We start from the raw sequence: 27797 nt of genomic DNA, 5'->3' as shown, positions 1-27797 counted from the left end.
CCTCACTTTGCAGATTTATAAAGAGACCTCATCACTATACCATGTAGGTAACAAAACATATATGAATGTGGCCTTCGTCAAGGTTCTACAGGTGATCCTGCCCTTTCCTCTGCAGGGAGATACAAATAGAAGGCTGTGAACAGCCCCGCCCCCTGCAGGGTGAAGCAGATAGAAGGGAGCTGTGAGCCAGCCCCGCCTCCTGCATGGTGATACAGATAGTAGGGAGCTGTGAGCCGGCCCTGCCTCCTACATGGTGATACAGATAGTAGGGAGCTGTGAACAGCCCCGCCCCCTGCAGGGTGATACAAATAGAAGGCTGTGAACAGCCCCACCCCCTGCAGGGTGAAGCAGATAGAAGGGAGCCGTGAGCCAGCCCCGCCTCCTGCATGGTGATACAGATAGTAGGGAGCTGTGAGCCGGCCCCGCCTCCTGCATGGTGATACAGATAGTAGGGAGCTGTGAGCCGGCCCCGCCTCCTGCAGAGTGATACAGATACGAGGGAGCTGTGAGCCGGCCCCGCCTCCTGCATGGTGATACAGATAGTAGGGAGCTGTGAGCCGGCCCCGCCCCCTGCATGGTGATACAGATAGTAGGGAGCTGTGAGCCGGCCCCGCCCTCTGCATGGTGATACAGATAGTAGGGAGCTGTGAGCCGGCCCCGCCTCCTGCATGGTGATACAGATAGTAGGGAGCTGTGAGCCGGCCCCGCCTCCTGCATGGTGATACAGATAGTAGGGAGCTGTGAGCCGGCCCCGCCTCCTGCATGGTGATACAGATAGTAGGGAGCTGTGAGCCGGCCCCGCCTCCTGCATGGTGATGCAGATAGTAGGGAGCTGTGAGCCGGCCCCGTCCCCTGCAGGGTGATGCACATAGGAGGGAGCCGTGTTCTTTTTCAGTTTCAGCATGGCTTGTTTGCAGAAGACATAGTGAGATGTAGTGGGGGAGGTTGATAGTCATTGTCTCTTCTTTCTATTCCTCCTCCCTTTCCTTCTCTGGTGGGCAAGGTTTTAGATACGGAAGGATTTCCCATACTTCCACTATTCGTTGTGGTGACAGACCATGGACCACCAGGACATCCATGTAGTGACAATAGTCATCATTCTTCAGACCAAATGAGAAGAATCGCGGATCATGGTGAAACTCAACTTTGGTAGCCAAAGCCAGGAATCCCAAGAAGACGTCATCCAAAGGGAAGACGGGAATAATGGATGCAGCCCAATGGAGAGATGGAACTAACTCTGCTGGTATGAGGAAGCCCCCACCAGACACAAATGGAGGGTAGTACCCATGAGGATAGACTGATAGTGGCACTGCATACTTTCCATGGCGATCAGGAGGTGGGTGAACCTGTAGTTGTCCATGGATCTTAAGTCGATGAGTTGGGTCTGAGGAGGTAATGTAGGCCGCCAGTGCATTGGGGTTAACAAACTCGTCATCGTCACCTGCATGGAAAAGAAACACCAATGAGTAATCCAAATAAATGGCATTGTACAGAGAACATTAGATGGTCATAAAAAGGCTCGACATCTCAGAAGATCTGCAGACCCTTCAGGGAGAAGTATTAGAGGAAGTCTTACAAGTCATTTTTTTGTGAGTCCTATAGAAAATGTCAAATATATATCCTGAGTAAAGAAGGAAGGGTCTTTGCTGTCTATTCATGGCTGGTCTGACTTTCTTTGAGGGGGCTTTGCACTTCTCTGTATAAGGCTAAAACCATCAAACAAGAATTAAGAACAAGAACATCCATCACAAGTGCAGATCGGAAAGCCCTTATCAGCAAAACTATAGCCTAAAGCTGGGGTGGGGAACCTCAGGCCCCTGGGCTGTTTATAGCCTATGTCAAGGGCAACAGCCGGGGTGGGGGAGAAGAAGGTCACTCAGATCCCACCACTGTTACCACTTTGTCATAGATGATATCAGAGAGATCACCCAGATCTCACTGCTGCCACAAGTATGTCAAGGAAAAGCAACTGCGCTGCCTCCAATCATCCAGACAATTATGCAATTGAGTGATGAGTGATGGACGAGGCCGCAGTTGCTTCTACTACTAGGCTGGTTATTGGGGAAATCACAGTGAGTGTATGGTATAAACACCTCAGATTCCAACGCATGAAATATATATATATATCCCGGTACGGTCACTGCCAACTCCACAAAAATAAAAACTGAACCACTACTAGCTGCCACCACCAATCGTTTATACAGGCCAATTGTACACCCGTTTACGGTAGTGTATGGCTTCAGGGGTGCGGTTTACAGAGCAAGAGGAACAGAGCTATTACATTTTATATTTAATCCAGAAAGGTAGGCAGTGTTTATAAAAGATGTGCAAAGATGATACAAAGTGGTAACAAAACAATATGATATATACAATTATATAAAATAAAAAGGAATAACGAAAGAAAATGACTAAACATGGTGTTACCGAAATGGCTCAGAGCTTATTAGAGGGAGGTACCCCTTAGGAAAATGGACAGAACCCACAGCTAGCTGTACCTTCCAAGGACTGAGAAAGGACCAAACCCAATTTCCGCTTTTTATTAGATCAAAGTTAAGCTCACATACCTCCCCTTGATGAGCTCATGTGTGGGATGTTTGTGGGATATGCTCGGCTCTTCAGAATTTTATAAAATCCCTAACTTACAGCATATCTTCACCTCTGAAGGTCCCAAGCAGTAGATATCATCATCATATTTCCTATCGAAATTTTACCTTTCGCTAGAGAGGAAATATGGCATGTATAGTATCATTTATCAGAATGTTATTAAGTTGGAGGGGTTCCAATGGCCCTACGTTTACGTGAGTGAATGCGTTATGCCCGTCCCTTTAGTACAATGCCAAAAATATATGTCCCATAAATATCGGATCTATGCAAAATCCCAATATTCATATCTGGGTGTCGGAGACAGTGTCTAACTTCAGTTGTTCAGCTTTGTTTGAAGAAAGGAATATCTTTCCCGGGGAAGGTTATTTCCCTGACTCTGCGTAAACAAGTCTCTGTCTTACTGTATTTCCCTCAACGAATTTCTCGGCTGTAATTACCTGATCACTACAGGAGGTCCCTGCTTCAAATAAGGTTGAAGTGTCAACTCTTCCTATGTTTCTAGCTTCCTCAGTTATTTAGTTTCTCTCTTCTCTAGTTGTAATTAATCCCATATGTTCAATGTGAGGGGGGATATGTCCCCCTCTCAGGAGATGTCTGTATGGATTTTCATTTTTCTCTCTGATAGCCCATGATGATGGCAGATTCCTAGGGTCCGCAGTGCTCAGTCCGGCAGCTGTGTTTTGACGACTGCCAGCCCTTTAATTTCTTCTTGCCCTGCAAGTGCAAGCATGCACACGCTGCGTCTACCAACGAACGCTGCAGCGCGTGCAATGAACGGTTATATCCTGGCCATTGTCTGAACGGGCACCTACCTCGGAATGCCAAAAGTTGTTCATCCACAGAAGCATTTTCACCAGTATTGTATAATTTTGTAAGAATTTCTATCCATTTACTCTAAACTTCTCTAATAGTTATTGGAGAATTATCTGATGTTAGCAGAGGACGGTTTTCCTGTCTGGGCAGAAGGCTGCAAGTTCCAAATTACAATTTTGTTTTTAGACTGAATTGCTTGCATCGGACTCAGAGGGTTTAGGTTCGGGGAGTGCAAAACTTCTGAGTGGACCCCTAACCAGGTAACCCTGATTACAACTATGGTGGCACACCCAGAGAGTGGATGTAAGAGAACCTCAGCAGATGACCGCACTGTTACTGAAAATAATCTCTATACAAAGACCAGCACTGATATTACCGCCATATGGTGACCATATAGTGGTAGATATCAGTCTTGCAGAACATATACGAGATTACAGTACACTTATATATTGTAACTTACAGCTGACGTTCTTTCTGATTAAATCGGTCACTTTTCCCGTCTTTTCCATCTGGACCAGACCGACACGACAACTTCTCCAGCCTGGTCTCAGAGTCTCAGGTCTGCAGAGATCACAACAAAGACACTTTTGACTCCTTACATTTCAGGCCCCTCATCCTGCTGATACCCCAATACTGAGCCGCTGCTGCCGTGTCCCTATTACTGCACCTACTGTGTGCCCTGTAGATGGTAAAATAAACCTCTAGACTATAGTAATGGACTGTGCAAGTGCCCTAGAAAACAGTGCCCACATTGTGCCCCCTAGAAAGTAATAATGCCCTCTGTGTGCCCCTTTGACAGTCACAATAACCTGAGCTCCCCTATAACGATAAGTGCCAACTTAAGATTTAATAATGTCTTGAGTCACCCCCCATGTACAGCTCCCCTCTACACAGTATGATGCTCTCCTATATATAGTATAATGCTCCTCACTGTATAGTACCCCACACAGTATACTGACCCCTTAGTAGCCCCCAAACTGATGGCTCCTACACTGTATGATGGTCCCCACACTGTACAAAGACCCCACATTATCTTCCATACTGTATGCCCCTAACTGTAATCCCCACACTGTATAAATAGCCTCCATATAGTATAATGCACCAGATACTCCCCAATATAGTATAATGCACTCCCCATAGGCCTCTATATAGTATAATGCAGTCCCCATAGGCCTCTATAGTATAATGTACTCCCCGTAGGCCTGCATACAATGTAATGCACTCTCCATAGGCAGACTATATATAGTGTAATGTACTCCAATAGGCCTCTATAGAATAATGTACACCCCATAGGCAGACTCTATATAGTATAATGCACCCCCATTGTCCTCTATAGTATAATTCACCCCATAGGCAGACTCTATATAGTATAATGCACCCCCATAGGCCTCCATATAGTATAATACACTCCCCATAGCTAGACTCTATATAGTAAAATATACCCCCATAGGCAGACTCTATATAGTATAATGCACACCCGTAGGCCTCTATAGTATAATGCACCGCCATAGGCAGACTCTATATAGTATGATGCACCTCCATAGGCAGACTCTATATAGTATAATGCACCCCCCATAGGCCTCTATAGTATAATGGACCCTCATAGCAGACTCTGTATAGTATAATGCACCCCCATAGGCCTCTATAGTATAATGCATCTTCATAGGCATACTCTATATATTATAATGCACCCCCATAGGCCGACTCTATATAGTATAATGCATTCTCATAGGCCTCTATAATATAATTCACTCTCATAGGCAGACTCTATATAGTATAATGCACCTGTCACGGGTGTGTCGCCACGAAGATCGTCACGATTACACAGCCTGACTTCTCGCAGCTGACTTTTTGGTGCTTTGTGTTTTTCGGCAGTGAGGGAGTTAATTCTCTCTCTCTCTGTGCTAGACGAGGTCCAGCCTCGCCCAGCTGCAATCAATGCTGCTGTAGTGAGACTCCTTCAAATGCCTGCTGGTCTGTTAGGGAAGTGTCGGTGAAAGCATTTCATGCAGACTAACAGAGCGGATCGTGGTATTTGGAGTTTCAGAGATAAGTGTATTTGGAGTGTTTTTTCCCTTCCTCGCTTTATCTCCTTTCCCGTTGGTGTTCCCTCTGTTGTAGTTGTGTAGTTTTTGTATGCAAGGTGGTTTTGGTTTTTCCCTTGTACTGTCTCGTTCCTCTAAGTACTGTGTGTGGGCATATTATTACTTGTCCCCTTTTGTTGTGATCGGGGTCCTTCTCAGGACTAGATTACTTAGGTGCAGGGATCCTCAGGAGGTAGGGGTTACGCTGGCGGCCTGGACCTCTGTACCTTTAACAGTACCTCCAGGTTGAGGGATTAGTCAGGGCCCCAGCTTAGGGTCAGCTTAGGCCCCCTACCTCCAGTATACAGAGACAGCGTGACATTTTCACCGACCACTTAGTTTTTCTCCAGCTACCATGGATCCAGTAGCCGGTCTAGCTCGGCAGTTGCAGAGTTTGTCCATGGAGCTGGCGAACGTTAGGTCCAAGGTTTTGTATCCTCAGGAGCAAGCCGGACCAGAACCTAAAGTAGCTCTCCCTGACAGGTTCACTGGGGGGCGGGACAAGTTTTTTGTTTTCCGGGAGGCATGCAAGTTGTACTTTCGGCTGCGGCCTCGGTCATCGGGGAGTGAAGAACAAAGGGTGGGAATTGTCATCTCGCTCCTACAAGGGGACCCACAATCTTGGGCGTTCTCTCTTCCCCCGGGCTCCCCGGCTCTCCAGTCAGTGGATAGGTTTTTCGCTGCTCTGGGACTCGTATATGATGACCCAGATCGGATCTCCCTTGCTGAGTCTAAGTTACGTAGGATCCAGCAGGGAGATCGTCCGGCGGAGGAATTCTGTTCGGAGTTCCGTAGGTGGGCCACGGACACCCAGTGGAATGACCCGGCTCTTAGGAGCCAGTTTTGTCAAGGTTTATCCGACAAATTACAGGATGTGTTGGCACAGTATGACTCTCCCGCGTCACTGGAAGCCGCTATGGCCCTTGCTATTCGCGTTGACAGACGGCTTCGGGAGAGGTGCGGGATAACTCTACCCCCTGTGATGACTCCACCTCCTACAAGGTCCCCATATTCTCGATCGATGCCAGGCCTCTCGGTCAGGGAAGTTTTTTGCAAGCTGTGCATGACGTAAAACTTCAAGTGGGGGCGATACATAAAGAACTGTTGTCTTGCTACGTGTTGGAGGGTCTTCCCACTCCTATAGTGTTGGGACTTCCTTGGTTAACTAAGCATAACCCGGTTATTAATTGGCAAACCAGAGAGATAAGCCAATGGAGTAAATTCTGTAATAAAAACTGCATGAACACGGTCATCGGTGCGGTTACTCCTTGGGTCTTACCTCCATTTCTGGCGGACTTTGAGGATGTATTCTCGGAGAAAGGGTGTCAGGAACTACCTCCTCATCGCGAGTATGACTGTTCTGTAAAACTGCTCCCTGAGGCCAAGTTACCTAAAGCTAGGTTGTATAACCTTTCTGGTCCTGAGAGGCAGGCCATGAAGGATTATATTTCAGAAAGTCTGGCTAAGGGGCATATTAGACCTTCATCTTCACCGGTGGCTGCGGGGTTCTTCTTTGTTAAGAAGAAAGATGGAGGCCTACGCCCTTGCCTGGATTTCCGTGAACTTAATCGGATTACGGTCCGAGATCCGTATCCGCTCCCACTTATTCCCGATCTCTTTAATCAGATCGTGGGCGCCAAATGGTTCTCTAAGTTGGATCTCAGGGGGGCGTACAATCTGATTAGGATGAAGGAGGGGGATGAGTGGAAGACGGCGTTTAACACTCCGGAGGGGCATTATGAGAACCTTGTCATGCCATTCGGTCTGACTAATGCCCCGGCGGTGTTCCAACACTTTGTTAATGACATTTTTCACCGCCTGGTGGGACAGTTTGTTGTCATATATCTGGATGATATCTTAATTTACTCGCCGGATCTGGTGTCTCATCAGGAGCACGTTAGGCAGGTGTTACAGATCTTGCGGGATAATAAACTGTATGCCAAATGGGAAAAGTGTGTGTTCGCCGTACAGGAACTCCAGTTTTTAGGCTTCCTGGTTTCAGCGTCCGGTTTTCGTATGGACCCTGGGAAAGTGCGGGCAGTTCTTGAGTGGGATCGGCCAGAGAATCTTAAGGCACTACAACGTTTCCTGGGGTTTGCTAATTATTACCGGAAGTTCATTCGTAATTTCTCGTCCATGGTTAAGCCTCTCACAGACATGACTAAAAAGGGGACGGATTTTTCTAGGTGGTCTGACAAGGCTTGTCAAGCATTCTCCTCCTTGAAAAAATGTTTTGCCTCGGCACCCATACTCATTCAACCTGATGCGTCACAGCCATTCATTGTAGAGGTAGACGCTTCCGAGGTAGGGGTGGGAGCAGTATTGTCACAAGGTTCGTCCCCTGGTAAGTGGCATCCGTGCGCCTTTTTCTCTAAAAAATTGTCGTCCGCTGAGAGGAATTACGATGTCGGCAATAGGGAACTCTTGGCCATTAAGTTAGCTTTTGAGGAGTGGCGCCATTTTTTGGAGGGGGCAGTCCATCCGGTCACCGTCATCACCGATCACAAGAACCTGCTATATCTGGAGTCCGCGAAACGTCTGAATCCCAGACAAGCTAGGTGGTCATTGTTTTTTACCAGGTTTAATTTTGTCGTTACATATCGTCCTGGGTCAAAAAATGTAAAGCGGATGCCTTATCTCGTAGTTTCCCTGGGGCCGGGAATACGGACAACCCGATTCCTATCCTTCAGGAGGGGGTGGTGGTTTCGGCAGTATGCTCTGAGCTGGAGGAGGAGGTATTGGAGGCTCAGGGGGACGCCCCTGTTGGACCTCCGGGGAGACTGTTTGTTCCAGATCAGTTGCGACAAAAGGTGATCGAGGCACACCATAACTCAGTTTTTGCAGGACACCCGGGGAGTAGAGCAACTGTGGATCTCCTCTCGCGTCGGTTTTGGTGGCCTAACTTACATAAGGAGGTGGTAACTTTTGTCGCGTCCTGTGGGGTTTGTGCGCGCTCTAAGACCTCACATACCCGTCCGTCTGGGGCCCTCTTACCTTTGAAGATCCCGGAGCGTCCTTGGACTCATCTGTCTATGGACTTTATTACGGACCTCCCTCCGTCTTCGGGTAAAACGGTCATACTCGTTGTAGTGGACAGGTTCAGCAAGATGGCACATTTTATCGCTCTTCCGGCTCTCCCTAATGCTAAAACTCTTGCGCAGGTGTTCATTGGGGAGATTGTGAGGCTTCACGGGGTACCCTCCGAGGTGGTGTCTGATCGGGGGTCTCAGTTTGTGTCCAAGTTCTGGAAGGCGTTTTGTGCACGGCGGGGGATGCATTTGTCGTTCTCATCGGCTTTTCATCCTCAGACCAATGGTCAGACGGAACGTATGAACCAGAGCTTGGAGACATATCTCCGGTGTTTTGTGTCAGAGAACCAGGAGGACTGGGCTTCTTTCTTACCTCTGGCAGAGTTTGCTCTTAATAATAGGCGGAGCGAGTCCACTGGTAAGTCCCCGTTTTTTGGGGCATATGGTTTTCACCCCCAGTTTTGTACTTTCAGTAGGGGGGGCTCTTCGGGGGTTCCTGAGGAGGAACGATTTTCCTCATCACTCGCTTCAGTATGGAGAGGGGTGCTGAAGAATCTGAATACTATGGGGAACCGATACAAACGTATGGCTGATAGGAGGAGAGTGTCTGGTCCGGACCTAAGTGTGAACGATCGGGTATGGTTGTCTACCAGGAATATAAAACTTAAGGTTCCCTCCTGGAAACTGGGTCCCAGGTTCATCGGGCCGTACAGAATCAGTTCTATTATTAATCCGGTGGCATTCCGTCTTGACCTCCCCCCTACGTTTAAAATTCACAACGTGTTCCACAGATCGTTGCTTAAGAGGTATGTGGCGCCGGTGGTACCGTCACCTTTACCTCCCCCTCCAGTGGTGGTCAAGGGTAACTTGGAGTTCCAGGTATCGAGGGTCATCGATTCACGCTTTAATCGCCGGTCCCTTCAGTACCTGGTTCATTGGAAAGGGTATGGTCCTGAGGAGAGGATGTGGGTTCCTGCGTCGGATATTAACGCAGACCGATTAGTTCGGGCCTTCCACACGACTCACCCGGATAAACCTGGCCCTGAGGGTCCGGAGGCCCCTCGTAGAAGGGGGGGTACTGTCACGGGTGTGTCGCCACGAAGATCGTCACGATTACACAGCCTGACTTCTCGCAGCTGACTTTTTGGTGCTTTGTGTTTTTCGGCAGTGAGGGAGTTAATTCTCTCTCTCTCTGTGCTAGACGAGGTCCAGCCTCGCCCAGCTGCAATCAATGCTGCTGTAGTGAGACTCCTTCAAATGCCTGCTGGTCTGTTAGGGAAGTGTCGGTGAAAGCATTTCATGCAGACTAACAGAGCGGATCGTGGTATTTGGAGTTTCAGAGATAAGTGTATTTGGAGTGTTTTTTCCCTTCCTCGCTTTATCATTTATCTCCTTTCCCGTTGGTGTTCCCTCTGTTGTAGTTGTGTAGTTTTTGTATGCAAGGTGGTTTTGGTTTTTCCCTTGTACTGTCTCGTTCGTCTAAGTACTGTGTGTGGGCATATTATTACTTGTCCCCTTTTGTTGTGATCGGGGTCCTTCTCAGGACTAGATTACTTAGGTGCAGGGATCCTCAGGAGGTAGGGGTTACGCTGGCGGCCTGGACCTCTGTACCTTTAACAGTACCTCCAGGTTGAGGGATTAGTCAGGGCCCCAGCTTAGGGTCAGCTTAGGCCCCCTACCTCCAGTATACAGAGACAGCGTGACAGCACCCCTATAGGCCTCTATAGTATAATTCACCCCCATAGGCAGACTCTATATAGTGTAATGCACCCCCATTGTTCTCTATAGTATAATTCACCTCATAGGCAGACTCTTTATAGTATAATGCTCCCCCATAGGCCTCTATATAGCATAATACACTCCCCATAGGCAGACTCTATATAGTATAATATACCCCCATAGGCAGACTCTATATAGTATAATGCACCCCCACAGGCCTCTATAGTGTAAGAAGTTCCCATAGGCAGACTCTATATAGTATAATGCACACCCATAGGCAGAGTATATAGTATAATGCACCCCCATATTCCTCTATAGTATAATGCACTCCCCATAAGCCTCTATAGTATAATGCAATCCCCATATTCCTCTATAGTATAATGCACTACCCATAGGGTTCTATAGCATAATGCTCCTCCATAGGCTTCTATAATATAATGTACCCTCATAGGCCTCTGTAGTATAATGCTGCCCCATAGGCAGAGTATATAGTGTAATGCTCACCTGTACGCAGACTTTATAGTATAATGCTCCCCAATAAGCAGAGTATATAGTATAATGCACCCCATATTCAGAGTATATAGTATAATGCTCCCCCATAGGCAGAGTATATAGTATAATGCACCCCATAAGCAGAGTATATAGTATAATGCTCCCCCATAGGCTTCTATAGTATAATGCATCCTCATAGGCTTCTATAGTATAATGCACCCTCATAGGCAGAGTATAAAGCATAATGCACCCCCATAGGCAGAGTAGATAGTATAATGCTCCCCCATAGGCAGAGTATATAGTATAATGCACCCCATAGGCAGAGTATATAGTATAATGCTCCCCCATAGGCTTCTATAGTAGAATGCATCCTCATAGGCTTCTATAGTATAATGCACCCCCATAGGCAGAGTATATAGTATAATGCTCCCCCATAGGCAGAGTATATAGCATAATACACCCCCCATAGGCAGAGTATATAGTATAATACACCTCCATAGGCTTCTATAGTATAATGATCCCCCATAGACAGACTCTATATAGTATAATACACCCCCATAGGCAGAGTATATTATAACACCCCCATTGGCTTCTATAATATAATGCACTCCCCATAAAAAAACTAAATACAATACACACCTCTCCTCCTCGTTCCCCACGCTGCTCTGAGCACATCTGCAGCTTCACAAACTTTTTTTTCGGGTCAAATAGACCCGAACAGTACAGCAGGGTTAAAGTCTATCTATACGATAGCGGCGTCTTCCAAGCGGAGGCCGCCAGAAAAATGGTCCGCTTCCTTCTTTTTTTAACCAGTTCACGGTTTTGAAGCTTTAAGATGTTAAAAGAGATGACAAAAGAGGGAACATATGAACAGCACCTGAAAAAGATAGTGTGAATATACCCTTACAGACTTTCCTGTAAATCCACTTTACTGTTCACATGTTTTGCCATTTTAATTGCGTCTTAAGTTTTCCGAAATGCTTGGTAGGAAAAAAGAAAGTGCATGTCATTTCTTTCAAGTGGTTCCTGAGGCCCCGTGCAATCAAAAGGCCGCAAAAAACTCTCCAGGAAAAAAATAACACTTCAAACAGAGGCCTTACAGAAAAATCATGGGGCCGCATGGCAGAAGTCCCAAAAAGAAAATAATACTCAGCGGGTCACAGAAGACCATATCTCACAACTTTGCAGCCCTTACAAAGTAATTTTGCTCCTATTGAAGCCTTTTAGTATTCCCCATTTCATTGCCTCATAAAGTGTGATGTCAACAAATGTGGTCCCCAAACACAGTATGATACCCCCACAGTTAATTCCTCCTTATTAACCCCCTCACACACACAGTATGATGACCCTACATTACCACCCCTCCGCAAATTATGAAATCCTCACAGTGACTCTGTCGGAGTCCCCCACACACAGTATGACGGCGCCAATAGCCCCCCCCCCCACACAGTATGACGGCGCCAATAGCCCCCCCCCACACAGTATGACGGCGCCAATAGCCCCCCCCCACACAGTATGACGGCGCCAATAGCACCCCACACACAGAATGATGGCGCTAATAGTCCCCCACACAGTATGACGGCGCCAAGAGTCCCCCACACACAGTATGACGGAGCCAATACTCCCCCACACACAGTATGACGGCACCAATAGTCCCCCACACACAGCATGATGGCGCCAATAGTCCCCCACACACAGTATGATGGTGCCAATAGTCCCCCACACACAGTATGACGGCGCCAATAGCCCCCCCCCCACACAGTATGACGGCGCCAATAGCCCCCCCCCACACAGTATGACGGCGCCAATAGCCCCCCCCCCACACAGTATGACGGCGCCAATAGCCCCCCACACACAGAATGATGGCGCTAATAGTCCCCCACACAGTATGACGGCGCCAAGAGTCCCCCACACACAGTATGACGGAGCCAATACTCCCCCACACACAGTATGACGGCACCAATAGTCCCCCACACACAGCATGATGGCGCCAATAGTCCCCCACACACAGTATGATGGTGCCAATAGTCCCCCACACACAGTATGACGTCGCCAATAGTCCCCAACGCACAGTATGACGGCACAAATAGTCCCCCACACACAGTATGACGGCACAAATAGTACCCCACACACAGTATGATGGCGCCAATAGTCCCCCACACACAGTATGACGGCGCCAATAGTCCCCCACACACAGTATGACAGCACCAATAGTCCCCCACACACAGTATGACGGCGCCAATAGTCCCCCACACACAGTATGATGGTGCCAATAGTCCCCCACACACAATATGATGGCGCCAATAGTCCCCCACACACAATATGACGGCGCCAATAGTCCTCCACACACAGTATGATGGCGCCAATAGTCCCCCACACACAATATGATGGCGCCAATAGTCCCCCACACACAGTATGATGGCGCCAATAGTCCCCCACACACAATATGACGGCGCCAATAGTCCCCCACACACAGTATGACGGCGCCAATAGTCCCCCACACACAGTATGATGGCCCTTACACAACCCTCCACACTGTATAATGGATCACACACATTATAATAGCCCCCACTAACCCTCAAAACAGTAACACACCCAAGTAACCCTCCCCCCCAGAAAAAATACTCAACTCCCCTGTTCCCCTGGTGCTCTGGTCTCTGCAGTATGTAGATCCCTTGCACTGCTCGGCAGTGTGCGCTATGTAGTGACGAGATCGCTCCCGCTGCTCAGACGCACAGGAAGAATGATGGAGGAGGGAGCAGCCGCGTGGTCTGAGGAAGGAAGGAAGGATGGAAGGAAGGAAGGATGGAAGGAAGGAAGGAAGGATGGAAGGAAGGAAGGATGGAAGGAAGGATGGAAGGAAGGATGGAAGGAAGGGAGGATGGAAGGAAGGAAGGAAGGATGGAAGGAAGGATGGAAGGAAGGAAGGAAGGATGGAAGGAAGGATGGAAGGAAGGAAGGATGGAAGGAAGGATGGAAGGAAGGATGGAAGGAAGGATGGAAGGAAGGATGGAAGGAAGGAAGGATGGAAGGAAGGAAGGAAGGAAGGAAGGAAGGAAGGAAGGAAGGAAGGATGGAAGGAAGGAAGGAAGAATGGAAGGAAGGAAGGATGGAAGGATGGAAGGAAGGATGGAAGGATGGAAGGATGGAAGGAAGGATGGAAGGAAGGATGGAAGGAAGGAAGGATGGAAGGAAGGATGGAAGGAAGGATGGAAGGAAGGAAGGATGGAAGGAAGGAAGGAAGGAAAGATGGAAGGATGGAAGGAAGGAAGGATGGAAGGAAGGAAGGATGGAAGGAGTATGTTCTGAAAAGATTTCCACTAAAAAACTTGCTTTTAAATGCTCCAAAAAACCTCAGCCCCCATTCATCAAGACCGGTGTTGTTCTCTCCAGTCTTGCTGGAGTCAGACACACGTCTCTTAATGAGATGCATCTGAAAAGTGGTGAGCGCCTCCGTGCGCCATCAGGACCAGAAATAAGAATTGTGGAGTAAGGTACACCACTTCTCGCCATCAATCAGACAACCTGTGGCATAATGCAAAAGGCACAAGATGTGTCCACAGCTTCGAATTATCAAAGTGTTTTACTCCACATTTCTCCGCATTTCTGGTGTAAACACTTTGCTGAATGAGGCCTTCATGTGCACATCTACTTACAGGACAAGAGGAGGCCCGTAAGTCATAAATGAAGGAGCCCTTACACGCTACCTGTCTTAGGAGGGTTTACACACTTCAGTGTTGCCTGTGATTTGCCGGTTTCTTACTTCTGTTACTTCACTACTGGTCTTGGCTAAAATCACATTACAAGGTCACCAGAATCGAGATGAATTCTTTAATTGGCCACAATGGAGCGATTGCCTTCACACCTGACTATACAGTGGGTACGGAAAGTATTCAGACCCCTTTACATGTTTCACTCTTTGTTACATTGCAGCCATTTGGTAAATTCTAAAAAGTTCATTTTTTTCTCAGTAAAGTCCACTCTGTACCCCATCTGGACTGAAAAAAAACAGAAATGTAGAAATTTTTGCAAATTTATTAAAAAAGAAAAACTGAAATCTCACATGGTCATAAGTATTCAGCCCCTTTGCTCAGTATTGAGTAGAAGCCCCCTTTTGGGCTAGTACAGCCATGAGTCTTCTTGGGATGATGCAACAAGTTTTTCACCCCTGGATTTGGGGATCCTCTGCCATTCTTCCTTGCAGATCCTCTCCAGTTCCCTCAGGTTGGATGGTGAACGTTGGTGGACAGCCATTTTCAGGTGTCTCCAGAGATGCTCAATTGGGTTTAGGTCAGGGCTCTGGCTGGGCCAGTCAAGAATGGTCACAGAGTTGTTCTGAAGCCACTCCTTTGTTATTTTCGCTGTGTGCTTAGGGTCATTGTCTTGTTGGAAGGTGAACCTTCGGCCAAGTCTGAGGTCCAGAGCACTCTGGAAGAGGTTTTCATCCAGGATATCTCTGTACTTGGCCGCATTCATGTTTCCTTCAATTGCAAACAGTTGTGCTGTCCCTGCAGCTGAAAAATACCCCCATAGCATGATGCTGCCACCACCATGTTTCACTGTTGGGATTGTATTGGGCAGGTGATGAGCAGTGCCTGGTTTTCTCCACACATACTGCTTAGAATTATCACCAAAAAGTTCTATCTTCGTCTCATCAGATCAGAGAATCTTATTTCTCATAGTCTGGGAGTCCTTCATGTGTTTTTGAGCAAACTCTATACTCTTTCATATGTCTTGCACTGAGGAGAGCCTTCTGTCGGGCCACTCTGCCAAAAAGGCCTGACTGGTGGAGGTCTGCAGTGATAGTTGACTTTGTGGAACTTTCTCCCATCTCCCTCATGCATCTCTGAAGCTCAGCCAGAGTGATCTTGGGGTTCTTCTTTACCTCTCTCACCAAGGCTCTTCTCCCACGATTGCTCAGTTTGGCTGGACAGCCAGGTCTAGGAAGACTTCTGGTGGTCCCAAACTTCTTCCATTTAAGGATTATGGAGGCCACTGTGCTCTTAGGAACCTTGAGTAATACAGAAATTCTTTTGTAACCTTGGCCAGATCTGTGCCTTGCCACAATTCTGTCTCTGAGCTCCTTGGGCAGTTCCTTTGAGCTGATGATTTTCATTTGGTCTGACATGCACTCTGAGCTGTGGGGTCTTATATAGACAGGTGTGCGCCTTTCCAAATCAAGTCCTATCAGTTTAATTAAACACAGCTGGACTCCAATGAAGGAGTAGAACCATCTCAAGGAGGATCACAAGGAAATGGACAGCATGTGACTTAAATATGAGTGTCTGAGCAAAGGGGCTGAATACTTATGACCATGTGAGATTTCAGTTTTTCTTCTTTAATAACTTTGCAAAAATTTCTACATTTCTGTTTTTTTTCAGTCCAGATGGGGCAGAGTGGACTTTACTGAGAGAAAATGAACTTTAGAATTTACCAAATGGCTGCAATGAAACAAAGAGTGAAAAATGTAAAGGGGTCTGAATACTTTCCGTACCTGCTGTATTCTGATCAGGAAATATATCTCTGATTCTGAGCCGGCTTTCATTTCACGCAGCATAAATAACTTCTATTATGGAGCACAGATGTTGTGGATTTTTTGGGGTCTTAGTTTTATCATTCCCCGAGGGGGACCCTCCACATGACAAGCCTGTAATGGTTAACTTCACTTTCCACACGCTTCCTGCACACATCTATTTCCCAGGAATGAGACCTCGGAGGAAGTCGGTCACACAGCGGGATCTGCTCCAGCTATTTTTACACATGGTTTTGGACACGTTTTTCACGTTTAACATATTAGTCAATGGCAGGGTGAATCTAAATGTGAGAGATGAGACGTGGAGGAAGGCAGGCGATGCACGACTGTGCACAGGACAAAAACTGCAACCTATGCTAATTCGCGCTGAACTGCTGGATATAGGAAAAAAGAGAGAGTAGGTTTAAACTCACTAAAAAATTATTTATTGAAGTAGGATTAAAATACGTGAATAACAATTAATTATATAAAAAGTCGTTGGGGTTGCATCTAGGAAGGTAAATTAGATGCGAGAGAATTGTTGAATTCCGTTTTGATAGTAGACGGCCAGTATTATTTATGATACAAATAAATTCTCTTTGTTCCCCACACTCAAAGGAACTTTTTGTATACTAGGTGCTTGTATACCCCTGACCACCTGCATAACTATACCTGGTGAAAATAATCAGGGAACGCACCTACAACCAACAAGGGTAATACAACGACTCCTCTGAGTGGAACAGGCTGCCACGAGAGGTGGTGAGTTCCCCTTCAATGGACGTCTTCAAACAGAGGCTGGACAGACATCTGTCTGAGATGATCTAGTGAATCCTGCTTTGAGCAGGGGGTTGGACCAGATGACCCAGGAGGTCCCTTCCAACTCTACCATTCTATGATTCTCTCTATTAGCCCATCCATTGGAGCCTTGATCCACCCTAACCCACGCACCTTTCTTTCTCCATCTAGGGGCGTTTATTGCAACCTAGGACCACTCTGATAATACTGGCCGTCTACTATCAAAACGGAATTCAACAATTCTCTCGCATCTAATTTACCTTCCTAGATGCAACCCCAACGACTTTTTATATAATTAATTGTTATTCACGTATTTTAATCCTACTTAAATAAATTATTTTTTAGTGAGTTTAAACCTTCTCTCTCTTTTTTCCTATATCCAGCAGTTCAGCGCGAATTATCATATTTAGTATTTACCCTCTTGGACAATTGTGGTTTTGCTTACAATTCGCAGCAGGCCTGCTGGCCATATTCCCGAGAGCGCCATTGTATCATCTCCCTTAAAAACTGCAACCTCTCTGTCACGTCTGAGCTACAGACTGATCTTCACCAGAAGAAGGAAAGAACTGTCAGTAACAACTGTGGTCAAGATCTACAGGCACCGACTCAGTGTTATCTGTATGGAGGCAGGACTATAGCGGCTAAACTCCTCTACGTTACACAGTATAATAGCAGTTATATTCCTGTACATAGAGCAGTATTATCTACATATATAATCGTCTTATCCCGTCTTTCTGTCTGTCTGTCCTGGAAATCCTGCGTCACTCATTGGTCCAGCAGCGGACAATCAGCGCCGTGGGATTTCTGAAAAAAGATGGCGGCCGTTAGCGGCTCATCTGCGAGACGGAGATGCAGCCGGGAGATGACCGGCGCGAGGTGCTCATCTCCCGGCCGGTAGCAGCAGAAGGACCTCGACCGCGGGCGCCGATGACCTCCATGCGGAAGGGAGGACCAGGGAGCGGAGCTGCGGGTCAGGATACTTCTGCTGCAAGCGGCCGCTCATCTCCCGGCCGGTAGCAGCAGAAGGACCCCAACTGCAGGCGCTGCTGACCTTCATGCGGAAGGGAGGACTGGGGAGCGGCGCTGCGGGTCGGGATACTTCTGCTGCAAGCAGTCGCTCATCTCCGGGCTTGTCGCAGCGGAAGTAGCCGCACAGGCAGTGGCGCTCCCCGGTCCTCACCAAGACGATTCTGTAGCGCCCTGAGGGCTCGGCTGCTACAGGGGTATTGCACCTCAGACCAGAGGTGTGATATTCCACTCCCAGGTAAGGATGGAGTATGGACCAGGGCTCAGTTAGCTGCATGCACCTGACGCGCCCCCTGGGCCATATTCTTTAGGGGAATACCCGGAGCCGGATCAGATGGGGGTTGTAGTCTCCGAGTGGCTGTGACCCGGTCCGTGCCCAGGGTGTCAAGCTCAGTGTGTGTGGCAGTCCTACAGATGTTGCTAAGTTCTTAATGTCGACTACGCCACCCGTTGTGTTGCGGTCACTGTGGCCGCCGCTGCAGCAGGGTCCGCTGAGGCTGATGGTGTAGGTGCAGCTTTGATGATATAACCCCCAACGGGTGGGGTATAGCCTCAGGGGGATCAGGTGCAGAGGATGGGGGTTGTGGTGATGCAGTGTAGACGGCAATCAGAGACAGAGTCGGGTTATGCAGTTTAGGATGTTTACTCACTGCTGATGTTCTGGTCACTCCAGCTTCGAGTGACCTCCCGAGCCGTGCTGCGTCCACCAGGTTCTGGATCCAGCCAACCCCCAAATAAGTCCGGAGCGTGACCCTGAGCTCTCCTTCTGTCCGTTCTCTGGCCGTCCCCACTATTGATCCACCCAGGTCCAGCTCCCTCGGGCCTTCTGTTGGGAGACCCTTGGCCTCGGGTTCCCTGGCCCTCCACGTGGTATGCCTTCGTGGTGGATGTGGTGGGTGACCGTGACAAACGCTGCCCACGGTCTCCGGTCTCTGGCTGGGGTGTGTTTTGCCCCCCACCAGCTTGGGTTCCGGTACCCTGTGCCGACTCTTCACCCGGGGGCTTAAGTTGGGATCTTGGAGTCCTTTTCTGCTGTTTCCCCCTCTGGGTCTCTCTCTCTCTTCTCCTCTCTCACTCTGGGTCTTTCTTCTCTGCTCTCTGACTTCCTCTCTGCAACTGACCCTGATCTAAGATGGTTCCCACCTTATATACTCCCTCTATGTGTGAGCTCAGGTGACCAGCACCCAATGAGCTCCTATCTTTACCCAGGCTGCTCCCCCTATCTGCCCCTACACTACTTGGGATGTTCCACCCCCCTCCCACTCCAGCCAGGAACAGACTCGGTCGTACCTGCACATTTCTAAGTGGGAGTACCGTCGGTCTGCTCCTCGGAAATGGGATGTATGTAGTGCATGCAGCCTACCGAGCTCAGTTCCACACTCCTTCCTTACTCGGGAGTGGAATATCACACCTCTGGGTTGAGGTGCAATACCCCTGTAGCAGCCGAATCCTCAGGGTGCTACATTCCCCCCTGGTAAATCACAGCACGTCCTCGGGCTGTAAGACATAACACCAAAAACATACAAAATTTTTCATAAACATATAAAATATATAAAACATTATATATATAAAACTTTCTCGTCGCCTCTGGCTCCTCCTCCGGTCACTGTGCAACGTGTGACCGGGTACAGTGCGACAGTCTTTCTAGAAAACATGGTTTTCCTATAAAACCGGTAGGGGGCGCTTTAGGACGCGCAACTATATACAAGGGTATGGCCGCTCTCAGTCCTCGGCCAGTTAAGGAGGGAAAGGGAATGGCTGCTCACAGTCCTCAGCCTGTGGAATTAAGGGTAAACGGGTAAACAGTTCACTCAGCTGGTCCCAACGGGGACTATATTTGCAGTAACAGTTTCTTTATACCCCGATCGGGTAACTATTTACAGCACCTGCTCCGCTGTACCCAACAACGTCTTCCTCCTGCTCCTTCTTTGGGGATCTCAGCTTCAGACCCGTCCGGATCCTCTTGCTCTTCCTCCTCACATCGCAGCTCCTCCTCTGTCAGGCGATGCACATGGAGGGCGTAAGGTCCTTTGGCACACTTGTGCCGGGTAAAGGTGACCTCGTCCCCGATGTAAAGGTCACGACCTCTGTGCCCCTCCGGCAGATGGGACTCCACGTCTCTGCGCGTGACAAAGACGTCGCCGGGGGTGTTGTTGTCTCTAATGAAGCCCCACCCATGCTGCAGGTTAAACTTTATTACAGTCCCGGTGGTACGGGGACTGTGCACTGCACGGGGGTCCCTCCTGGTTCGGCTCTTCTGCTCGGCGCTCCTTATTTGGGCCTGTTGTTCCCGGACCCGCCTCTCTCTCCGCTCCCTCGCAAACTCCTCGAGCTGCTGTCGGCAACACTCAGCACGCTCCGCTGCAGCTGCCCTGGTTTCCTGAGTGAACCCCATTAGGTCTTCTCCGGTGGGGTCCCACTCAAATTGGGCCTCTTCAAGCGGGGGCGAGATCCTTATCACGGGCTTCGGAGCCGGAATCAGGGGTGCACACATGGCCCCAACTCTCCTCTGGTGCTCCAGTTCATAATACCTCTGGGGCCAGATGAAAGGCTGCCCGTCCGGCCACGTGTGCTGGGCAAACAAGTCCTCTCCCAGACGCGGCACCCTTGGTTTTGCGGGTGCGGACGCGGTGGTGGTGGCGCCCGGGTTGCCCAGGCCTTGCGGCCAGGCCTGGGGCACCTGGAAGGTGAAGGGCACCGTTAGGACGGCGGCGCCCTGGGCTACCTGACCTTGCGGCCAGGCCGGAGGCTCCGCGGAGGTAGGGGGCGCTGTTGGTGATGCGACGCCCGGGAATTCTAGGCCCTGCGACCAGGCTGGTGTTACTTCCTGCTTGGTCACGCTCGGGGTCGGTGCGTGTGACGTCACAGGGGTCGCGGCGGCTTCCGGTTGGGGCCTAGTCTGCGTCGGTGACATGGCGTTTTCGGGCACAGCAGGGGGACTTTCGGGCTCTGCGACGGGGAGTTGGGGCAGGCAAGCGGTGTCCTGATTTGGGGTATAGACGTCCCCTTTACCTGCCTCCATGCGTTCGGCTCCCTTCTCGGCGCCGTCTCCGGCCTTGGGTCCTCCCGCGCCGTCCTCAGAGGCGGTCTGTCTCCTCATCTTGGCTGGCGTGCTCCGGGTCTTGGTTTGCTGGGCCATCTCTCGGCTCCACTCCGCCAATGTCTCTCGCTGTACCCGGGCCATCCTCCGTGCGAGGCCCTCCAGGGCAGTCTGTGCACACTCCCGGTCTCGGGGGAGCTGTGCAAGGACCTCCACTAGGCCTAGTGGGGTCGTGGTTTCTAGCAGGCTCCTGACCAACGGGTCGGTGCTGCTCTGCTCTTCTTCCAGCAGGCTCCTGGCCAGCGGGCCGGTGCTGCTCTGCTCTCTCGCCATCTCCGGGTGAGCTTCTCTGCTACTCCTTTCCAGGCTTCCTGCCTCCGGGTGCGCTCGCTCCAGACTGCTCCAGGCGGCACCCATCTTCGTTCTTTTCTTTCGTCTCCTCCCACTTCGAGGGCGGTCCCGGGGCCACTGGGTGACTGTCAGCTCCAGGGGCGGTTCTTTCACGCTGACAGACACCTCTAGCATCACAGTCTCTGTTGGTGGGGGCGGTTTCCACTTTTGGCGCCATTTTCGGTCCTGGCCCACGATGGGAGGTGGCCTCTCGCCACCCTCTGGCACGCCCATAATGGCGTCCGCTCTTCCAAGGCGGGAAACCTTTGGAAATGGCGGGAATCGCTTCCCAGTGGCGGGAAACTCTGCAGATGGCGGGAAAAAGTTGTTAATGGCGGACACCCGGCGGGAATCGACTGGTGAAGGGGTCCGATGGCGGGGACCCTCCGGAACCGGCAGGAGACTTCTTTTTGAGGTAAACTCGTTCTTTCTTTCAGGCACGCAGTACCCGGTTGTTGTGGGCACGTAATCCTGCCGACTACGCCAAAGTTGACGCGCCCCCTGGGCCATATTCTTTAGGGGAATACCCGGAGCCGGATCAGATGGGGGTTGTAGTCTCCGAGTGGCTGTGACCCGGTCCGTGCCCAGGGTGTCAAGCTCAGTGTGTGTGGCAGTCCTACAGATGTTGCTAAGTTCTTAATGTCGACTACGCCACCCGTTGTGTTGCGGTCACTGTGGCCGCCGCTGCAGCAGGGTCCGCTGAGGCTGATGGTGTAGGTGCAGCTTTGATGATATAACCCCCAACGGGTGGGGTATAGCCTCAGGGGGATCAGGTGCAGAGGATGGGGGTTGTGGTGATGCAGTGTAGACGGCAATCAGAGACAGAGTCGGGTTATGCAGTTTAGGATGTTTACTCACTGCTGATGTTCTGGTCACTCCAGCTTCGAGTGACCTCCCGAGCCGTGCTGCGTCCACCAGGTTCTGGATCCAGCCAACCCCCAAATAAGTCCGGAGCGTGACCCTGAGCTCTCCTTCTGTCCGTTCTCTGGCCGTCCCCACTATTGATCCACCCAGGTCCAGCTCCCTCGGGCCTTCTGTTGGGAGACCCTTGGCCTCGGGTTCCCTGGCCCTCCACGTGGTATGCCTTCGTGGTGGATGTGGTGGGTGACCGTGACAAACGCTGCCCACGGTCTCCGGTCTCTGGCTGGGGTGTGTTTTGCCCCCCACCAGCTTGGGTTCCGGTACCCTGTGCCGACTCTTCACCCGGGGGCTTAAGTTGGGATCTTGGAGTCCTTTTCTGCTGTTTCCCCCTCTGGGTCTCTCTCTCTCTTCTCCTCTCTCACTCTGGGTCTTTCTTCTCTGCTCTCTGACTTCCTCTCTGCAACTGACCCTGTTCTTAGTTGGTGCCCACCTTATATACACCCTCTATGTGTGAGCTCAGGTGACCAGCACCCAATGAGCTCCTATCTTTACCCAGGCTGCTCCCCCTATCTGCCCCTACACTACTTGGGATGTTCCACCCCCCTCCCACTCCAGCCAGGAACAGACTCGGTCGTACCTGCACATTTCTAAGTGGGAGTACCGTCGGTCTGCTCCTCGGAAATGGGATGTATGTAGTGCATGCAGCCTACCGAGCTCAGTTCCACACTCCTTCCTTACTCGGGAGTGGAATATCACACCTCTGGGTTGAGGTGCAATACCCCTGTAGCAGCTGAATCCTCAGGGTGCTACACACCACACACACCCCATTTCCGAGGGACAGCTCAACGGTGCTCCCACTAGACAGAAGTGCAGGCACGACCGACCATGTCCCTGCTGGAGTGTAGTGATGGGTAGCTCCTGAACGAGCCGGCTCTTTATAGTGAATCATATGAGTCGGCTCCTGGCAGGGAGCCAATTGAAATTTAAACGGCTCTTTGCCAGTTCAGGTTCCACAGTCAGTCCCCTCTGGCCCCGCCCCTCCCGGCAGTAGTCACTCTGATCTTATCCAGGAGACTGAGAATGCCTGCTCCTCCTGCTGCAGCACATAGCACTGACTCACAGCCCCGCCCCTCCCTCCCCTCTGGCCCCGCCCCTCCCTCCCCTCTGGCCCCTCCCTCCCGGCAGTAGTCACTCTGATCTTATCCAGGAGACTGAGAATGCCTGCTCCTCCTGCTGCCGCACATAGCACTGACTCACAGCCCCGCCCCTCCTTCCAATCTGTGACAAGCAGCAGGCAGGCAGTCAGGCACTTTATTAAAGGAACACTGACATCTGGATTTAGCCTGATTATAGTTATTTCCCGCCAGCTTGTAAATCCTCGCCGAGCGAGGGAGAAGCAGCGGATGTAAATGTGCGTCCCTTGTTCTCTCCCATTCACTTGAATGATCCAGCGATGCATATGGGCAGATAGGGATCTCCTCTGCAGACACACCATGGCTGGATGGAGCATCACTGGATCGCAGGCTCGGGTGCTGCATGGTCCATGCGCTCAGTCAGCGAGCGCTGCCCGACAACATGGTCGCATCCTGAATAGGGCTCCGGCACAAGACAACTTCCATGGAAACCCATGTAAACAGTTCCATAGGTTTTTATGGAATACCAGCAGGATTGAAGCAGAATTTTTAAAATAAGTCTATGGAGAATAAACCTATTGTAAAAAGTTCTCTTCAATTAATGGCACTAATGCCCATGTGATCCAACCCCTTTAATGACATTATATTAGTGATGGCAAAAGACATTGGTCCTTGATGGGACACCAAAAAAACAGATAATAACAGAGGAAATAAACGGAATCAGTCCATCCAAGCTATGGCACTTAGTTTATCCAATGGGCCCTGAAGACAATTCTAGGCGGCCTTCACACTTTGTGGATTTGCAGTGGAGTTTTCCTGCAGATCATCAGCGTGGACGTTCCACGGCATTTACAGAAGCCAACAGCGGCAATGGTCTTTATCCAAAACACATTCTCACTTCGTGGAAAAATTCAGAATCTGACATGAGGTCTTCAGCAGCAGCAGCAGCATGTGAATATGTGCCGAATATCCGAGATGCTAAATTCATTGCAGTCAATGGACGGGTGAATTCCGCAGCAAATTCCTTCTCTAAATCCGCCTGGATGCAGATGCCACAGTTCACACTGCAGTTTTGCTGCAGACTGTTTGCAGCAGACAGCCCACAGCGAACTCGCCAAGTGTGAACGCAGCTTTACAATGTGGCACTGATAATTAGGATCTTGTTGCTATTTTGCATCTTCATTTTGTGTTTGTTAAAGTTTTTACAGCAAATAATATAAAATCTGGTTATTCTGGAAACTATTCTGTTTTATGTCATAAATTGGCACATGTGTAGATTTTTACTAATCATGGGTTAAAACATACCAGAATTAAAACATACCAGAATTAAAACATACCAGAATTAAAACATACCAGAATTAAAACATACCAGAATTAAAACATACCAGAATTAAAACATACCAGAATTTGGCTTCAAATTTAAAGCCAAAGGTAATAGGAAATGAAGAGCCGTTTTCGGATCCAAAAGAGGCGGCTCACCAAAAAATCACATTTTACCCATCACTACTGGAGTGGGGCGGGGGGTGGAACACCCAGTGCTGTAGGGGCAGATAGGGGTTGGTTTCTGAGCGTAGGAAGGAGCTCATTGGTTGCTGGTCATCTGGGCTCACACAGAGAGGGAGGTATATAAGGTGGGCACCATCTTAGTTCTGGGGGTAGAAGAAGAAGTCAGTTCAGTCAGAGAAGAAGCAGAGTGGGGATGTGACAGGGAGCGGTGGCTCAGCCTCGGCCCAGCTCCATGAGACAGGCCTAGGGTGAAGGCCGGAGTAGAAGAAAGGAACAGAAACAGAAAGAGAAGTATCCAAAGTGTGGAAAGGCTCAGAAACAAGAAGGTGGAAGGGACCCTAAGAACCCAAGAGAATCCAGGGTGAAGGGTCAGGCAGATTAAGGGTACCGGACCCCAAGTTGGTGGAGGAGAAACTACCCTCAGCCAAAGACCGGTCGTCGTGATCATCTATTGGTGCGACACCTCATCAAACCTGCTAGGAAGGCACCATATAGGACAGCGGAGGACGGGGCCCACGTTTAACCGCACAAGTCCGCGGCAGCTGGACAAAAGTGAGTCACTGGTGAGGCAGGCCAGAGAAAGGAAAGAAGGGGGTCCTGTGCCATGCTCCAGAACTGCCTGGGAGATGACCGAGCCCCACACCTGGTGGACGCAGCACGGCTCGGGCGGTCACTACTGGTGCCTAAGTGACCCGGAGCACATGAACTGTGAGTAAAAGACATTGGACTGCAGTACGTTGTCTGTGTACTTTCTCGCTCCTCCAGCACTACCGGTACTGGGACTCCCTGCACCATCACCCCCACCATCCATTGCACTGCCCTGGGGCTACACTCTTCCCGTGGGGAGTTATCCAATCTCAGCTGCACACACCATCAGCCTCAGGGGATTACCTTGCAGCGGCGGTTCATAATAACCGCAATCCACGGGTGGCGTAGTCGGACAATATCAACAGCACATAGCAGACTACCATTGGTCTGACCACCCTGAACCACGGAACCGGGTTGCCACCACTACCCCCATCGTTTCCCTATCGCCCGGCTCCGAGTGCCTCACGGCCCAGGGGGCGAGTCAATTCCGCTCCCCGGTCCTCACCAATACGATTCGCTGATTGGTCGCGCTCTCCACCCGCGACCAATCAGTGATCTTGGCGCTAAAGTTAAACACCGCTCTGGTGATTGGTCGCGGCCGCTGCCCGCGACCAATCACCGATTTGGGCACCACATTTAAACACTGCTGTGCTGATTGGGCACGGACACTGCCCACGACCAATCAGCGATTTTGGCGCCACATTTGTACATAGGGACAGTATTATAGTAGTTATATTCTTGTACATAGGGGCAGTATTATAGTAGTTATATTCTTGTACATAGAGGGCAGTATTATAGTAGTTATATTCTTGTACATAGGGGACAGTATTATAGTAGTTATATTCTTGTACATAGGGGCAGTATTATAGTAGTTATATTCTTGTACATAGGGAGCAGTATTATAGCAGTTATATTCTTGTACATAGGGAGCAGTATTATAGTAGTTATATTCTTGTACATAGGGGGCAGTATTATAGTAGTTATATTCTTGTACATAGGGGGCAGTATTATAGTAGTTATATTCTTGTACATAGGAGCAGTATTATAGTAGTTATATTCTTGTACATAGGGAGCAGTATTATAGTAGTTATATTCTTGTATATAGGAGCAGTATTATAGTAGTTATATTCTTGTACATAGGGAGCAGTATTATAGTAGTTATATTCTTGTACATAGGGGGCAGTATTATAGTAGTTATATTCTTGGACATAGGGGCAGTATTATAGTAGTTATATTCTTGTACATAGGAGCAGTATTATAGTAGTTATATTCTTGTACATAGGAGCAGTATTATAGTAGTTATATTCCTGAACATAGGGGGTAGTATTATAGTAGTTATATTCTTGTACATAGGAGCAGTATTATAGTAGTTATATTCCTGTACATAGGGGGCAGTATTATAGTAGTTATATTCTTGTACATAGGGGCAGTATTATAGTAGTTATATTCTTGTACATAGGGGGCAGTATTATAGTAGTTATATTCTTGTACATAGGGGCAGTATTATAGTAGTTATATTCTTGTACATAGGGAGCAGTATTATAGCAGTTATATTCTTGTACATAGGGAGCAGTATTATAGTAGTTATATTCTTGTACATAGGAGCAGTATTATAGTAGTTATATTCCTGTACATAGGGGGTAGTATTATAGTAGTTATATTCTTGTACATAGGAGCAGTATTATAGTAGTTATATTCCTGTACATAGGGGGCAGTATTATAGTAGTTATATTCTTGTACATAGGGGCAGTATTATAGTAGTTATATTCTTGTACATAGGGGCAGTACTATAGTAGTTATATTCTTGTACATAGGGGGCAGTATTATAGTAGTTATATTCTTGTACATAGGGGCAGTATTATAGTAGTTATATTCTTGTACATAGGGGCAGTATTATAGTAGTTATATTCTTGTACATAGGGGCAGTACTATAGTAGTTATATGTTTGTACATAGGGGCCGTATTATAGTAGTTATATTCTTGTACATAGGAGCAGTATTATAGTAGTTATATTCTTGTAGATAGGGGACAGTATTATAGTAGTTATATTCTTGTACATAGGGACAGTATTATAGTAGTTATATTCTTGTACATAGGGGGCAGTATTATAGTAGTTATATTCTTGTACATAGGGGCAGTACTATAGTAGTTATATGTTTGTACATAGGGGCCGTATTATAGTAGTTATATTCTTGTACATAGGAG

General features: G+C 48.9%; 1 protein-coding gene across 1 annotated transcript in view; it reads right to left on the bottom strand.

Annotated features, from left to right (window-relative positions):
* Positions 1-919: 919 nt before the first annotated feature.
* Positions 920-27797, bottom strand: part of LOC141165471 (N-acetyllactosaminide beta-1,3-N-acetylglucosaminyltransferase 3-like) — a 42702-nt gene continuing 15824 nt past the window's right edge. Inside the window, exon 2 of the mRNA XM_073651072.1 lies at positions 920-1441. Coding sequence (XP_073507173.1) covers positions 969-1441 — 473 coding nt within the window. The 3' untranslated portion in view covers positions 920-968. The remainder of the gene's footprint in view (positions 1442-27797) is intronic.

The sequence above is a fragment of the Phyllobates terribilis genome, unplaced genomic scaffold, assembly GCF_046119375.1.
Source record: "Phyllobates terribilis strain yellow unplaced genomic scaffold, ASM4611937v1 Scaffold_11__3_contigs__length_659146591, whole genome shotgun sequence".
NCBI lineage: Eukaryota > Metazoa > Chordata > Amphibia > Anura > Dendrobatidae > Phyllobates > Phyllobates terribilis.
Note: the sequence above shows the minus strand (reverse complement) of the source record. Positions and strands in the feature narration are given on the sequence as shown.